General features: G+C 48.6%; 2 protein-coding genes across 2 annotated transcripts; one reads left to right on the top strand and one right to left on the bottom strand.

Moving 5' to 3' along the window:
- The first annotated feature begins 178 nt into the window (after positions 1 to 178).
- On the top strand, positions 179 to 1072 carry VDAG_09317 (uncharacterized protein). The gene has a single exon (XM_009655619.1). It carries the CDS (start codon positions 271 to 273, stop codon positions 961 to 963), a length of 693 nt encoding a protein of 230 aa, XP_009653914.1. The 5' UTR covers positions 179 to 270; the 3' UTR covers positions 964 to 1072.
- Positions 1073 to 1369: 297 nt separating this feature from the next.
- Positions 1370 to 1710, bottom strand: VDAG_09316 (uncharacterized protein; the record flags this gene model as incomplete). The annotated part of the gene is made up of 2 exons (XM_009655618.1): positions 1370 to 1576; positions 1636 to 1710. 2 exons carry the CDS (start codon positions 1708 to 1710, stop codon positions 1370 to 1372), a joined length of 282 nt encoding a protein of 93 aa, XP_009653913.1.
- Positions 1711 to 2722: the final 1012 nt, after the last annotated feature.

Raw genomic sequence — 2722 nt, 5'->3', positions numbered from 1 at the left:
CCAAAGGCATGGCGGACGATCCGCCAGCTTAGCTAGCGCTGAGTAAGTCTAAACACCACGGCAAATCAAATGTTTGCCAAGACATCCAAGATCCGAAGCGGTTCGGAGTCGAACAGCCAGAAGCGACGCAAGCCGACCATGCTGCTCACTGCTTGTCCGACATATTTATGCTACCGACAATCACCATTATATCAATGATGGACAACCTTTTTGCTCGAGTTTAGCACATCCGACCATCTCAGCTAAAGTATCCAAAAATCCACCTTCGGCATGTTCAGTTTCTGTCCACCCCTTGCCTTCTTAAGACGAGGTGAAGTCCCGCGGCATCGCACAGCAGAACAGAATCCTGTCGTCCTTCAAGACACCCACCAAAGACAGTTTTCGATTAGCTTCAGAACGCCTAGCCCATCGGATGCTACATTCTCGACACAGATCTTTCCTCAGAAAGATTCTCAGCACGATTTCGAGTCAAGTTTCTACAGACCACCGCCGCATTATCACCTCCTTCAAGATGAACACTTCCGTGTCGACTCTGGGGAGGGTACGTGGTATCTTTGGGGTGGAAAGACCGTTCAATTGAAGAAGGGTGACCGGATTGTCGTGCCCGCTCGGAGATGGCACACATTCGACGTTGCTCCCGACTCGAAAGAACCACTAGCGGTATCATACTACTACGACAAGGAGTATGTGGAGATGGAAGAACGCTTCTTTAGGAATGTTTTGTCATACTTTGCAGACTGTCGGAGAGCTGGTGTGTCACCATCCATTTTCCAGATTATGGTTTTCTCGATGCACAACTGGATGCCCATCGCATTGCCAGTGCCAGGTCCGGAGTGCGTCAACCTTCTTTTGAACATGATTTTGATGGTCTCGATTGGGTGTGTTGGACAGTTTCTGCTTGGGTACAAAGCTTCATATCCTGAGTATGAAGATAAAGAGCAGAAGAGAGGAAAGCATGATTGACGACTCAAACACATATGAGGGATGGCACCAGGTGCACATACATCAGTAAGGACATATTCCCAAGCCTTGCAACCCATTGATCTCTAGTATAACATAAGATTGATTCAACAAATTTCGGGATGACCAAATTCCTTGTTCTTTCAACCTGAGAAAGGAAGCTTGCCGAGGGTTTCCGAAAGCATCTATTCGACGAACAACTCTTGGTGGTCTAATAGCTGTAGGTCTTCAGACTCTGCAGCCATGTTGGATCAACGAGGCCATTGTATGAGCCGTTGTTGTGCTACATGTCTACTCTGACCTCTATGTCCTTGAGGTCGCTATCATGTGTCAATCGAGTGTATCGAGCTTGATGGGATGCTTAAGTTAAATGCATTAAGATGCGATGTGATAAGTAGTTCAGCTAACGTTAATCCTTCTTCGCGCTCGCTGCGCCCTCTTTCTCCATACCCTCACATCCAAAAGCTTTGCCTGCTGTCTCTTCAATCTTGCCGTAACCTTGTGTTGAAGGATCGCGCGCCTCAGCTGCTGCCTTCATGGAGGAAGCCGCATGTGCCTTGTCCTGCTCACCCGATGAAGTCCAAGCGTGGCTTCCGGTGACACTACCGATTGCGCTCTTCTCACCGTCAGTCTAAGGAGGTCCCATAACATATGGCAAAGGGTTGGGCCATTTACCTCTGCAGCGCCCTTGATGTATTCAGCGTGGCCAGCGATGAGGCCGGGCTGCTGGTTGGTGTTCTGGTCAGACATGATTCGCAGATGTTTTGTAAAGTTGCTCGTAAATGTGTTGTTTGTGTTAATTCGTGATCATTTTATTGAACCAAGGGAAGAGCGATTGCTACGCTTGAAGTAAGGCATGGCAAGGCCCAGGTACGTGGTGACCAACAGGTCACACGCTGTTTGGGTAACAGGGTTCCATGACGTCAGGGTTCCAACGTCATCGATATCTCACCACCACGGCGTCATGCGATGCCCCTGATGAACCCTGGGGGCAGCTGTTTTGAATTTGAGACTACAAAGGAACCTTTTTCGATTGGGGGGGTTTGATCCAGTACGGATTTAATCTGCCCCATCCAGTCATCGTACCTAAACTGAAGATTTGTTGGCGATTAAGGTTATAAAGAGGGTCTAAAGCAAGCCAACCCATGTATGAAGTAAAAGCCCACATTCAAAGGAATACGAAGGGATCTTTGAGCAGCTGCCGAGGGAAGGGCAGCATAGTGAATACTTAAGCAATGCCTGGCCATTATTATGTGCCTCCATTGGGCAAATATGCTGCCGTGTCGTGAAAACTACCTCTAGCACAATGGACTTCTCCTCAACTTGAAGAGTTTCCAAGCTGGATCCTGCAGTGCGCAAAAAGAAATAAGGAATTCAAACAGCCTGCAAGTGTTCTTCCCATCGACTATCTTGTGGACAGATGTCCCATGGTTCAGACAGTGTTGCATCACCGTCCTGCCCGTCCCTGAGAGCGGCAAGCGGGGTAGTAGCTCCGTTAGAGCGATACACCATCAGTTCTGGCCCCCGCTTCTGGCCAATCGCAGCCAGCATCTCAAGAATAGCAATAATAAGCAATTAAGCAATCAGAACTCCTGTTGCCGATCAGGCAAGGTTCTGTTCTGTGACCCAGGAGGCCTTGCATCGCAAATGTCGAGTCCTCATATGATGCATTTAATCTGTCGTTATCCACCCGGTAAGACTCCTGAACGATGCCGGATCTGACCAATTACCTTCGCTTGGACTTCTGGAAGTCTCCTTTTGT

The sequence above is a fragment of the Verticillium dahliae genome, genomic scaffold (genome assembly GCF_000150675.1).
Source record: "Verticillium dahliae VdLs.17 supercont1.25 genomic scaffold, whole genome shotgun sequence".
Lineage (NCBI taxonomy): Eukaryota > Fungi > Ascomycota > Sordariomycetes > Glomerellales > Plectosphaerellaceae > Verticillium > Verticillium dahliae.
Note: the sequence above shows the minus strand (reverse complement) of the source record. Positions and strands in the feature narration are given on the sequence as shown.

Excerpts from the sequence above, each read along its gene's own strand:
- VDAG_09317 (XM_009655619.1), top strand. The coding sequence starts at position 271 with ATGTTCAGTTTCTGTCCACCCCTTGCCTTCTTAAGACGAGGTGAAGTC.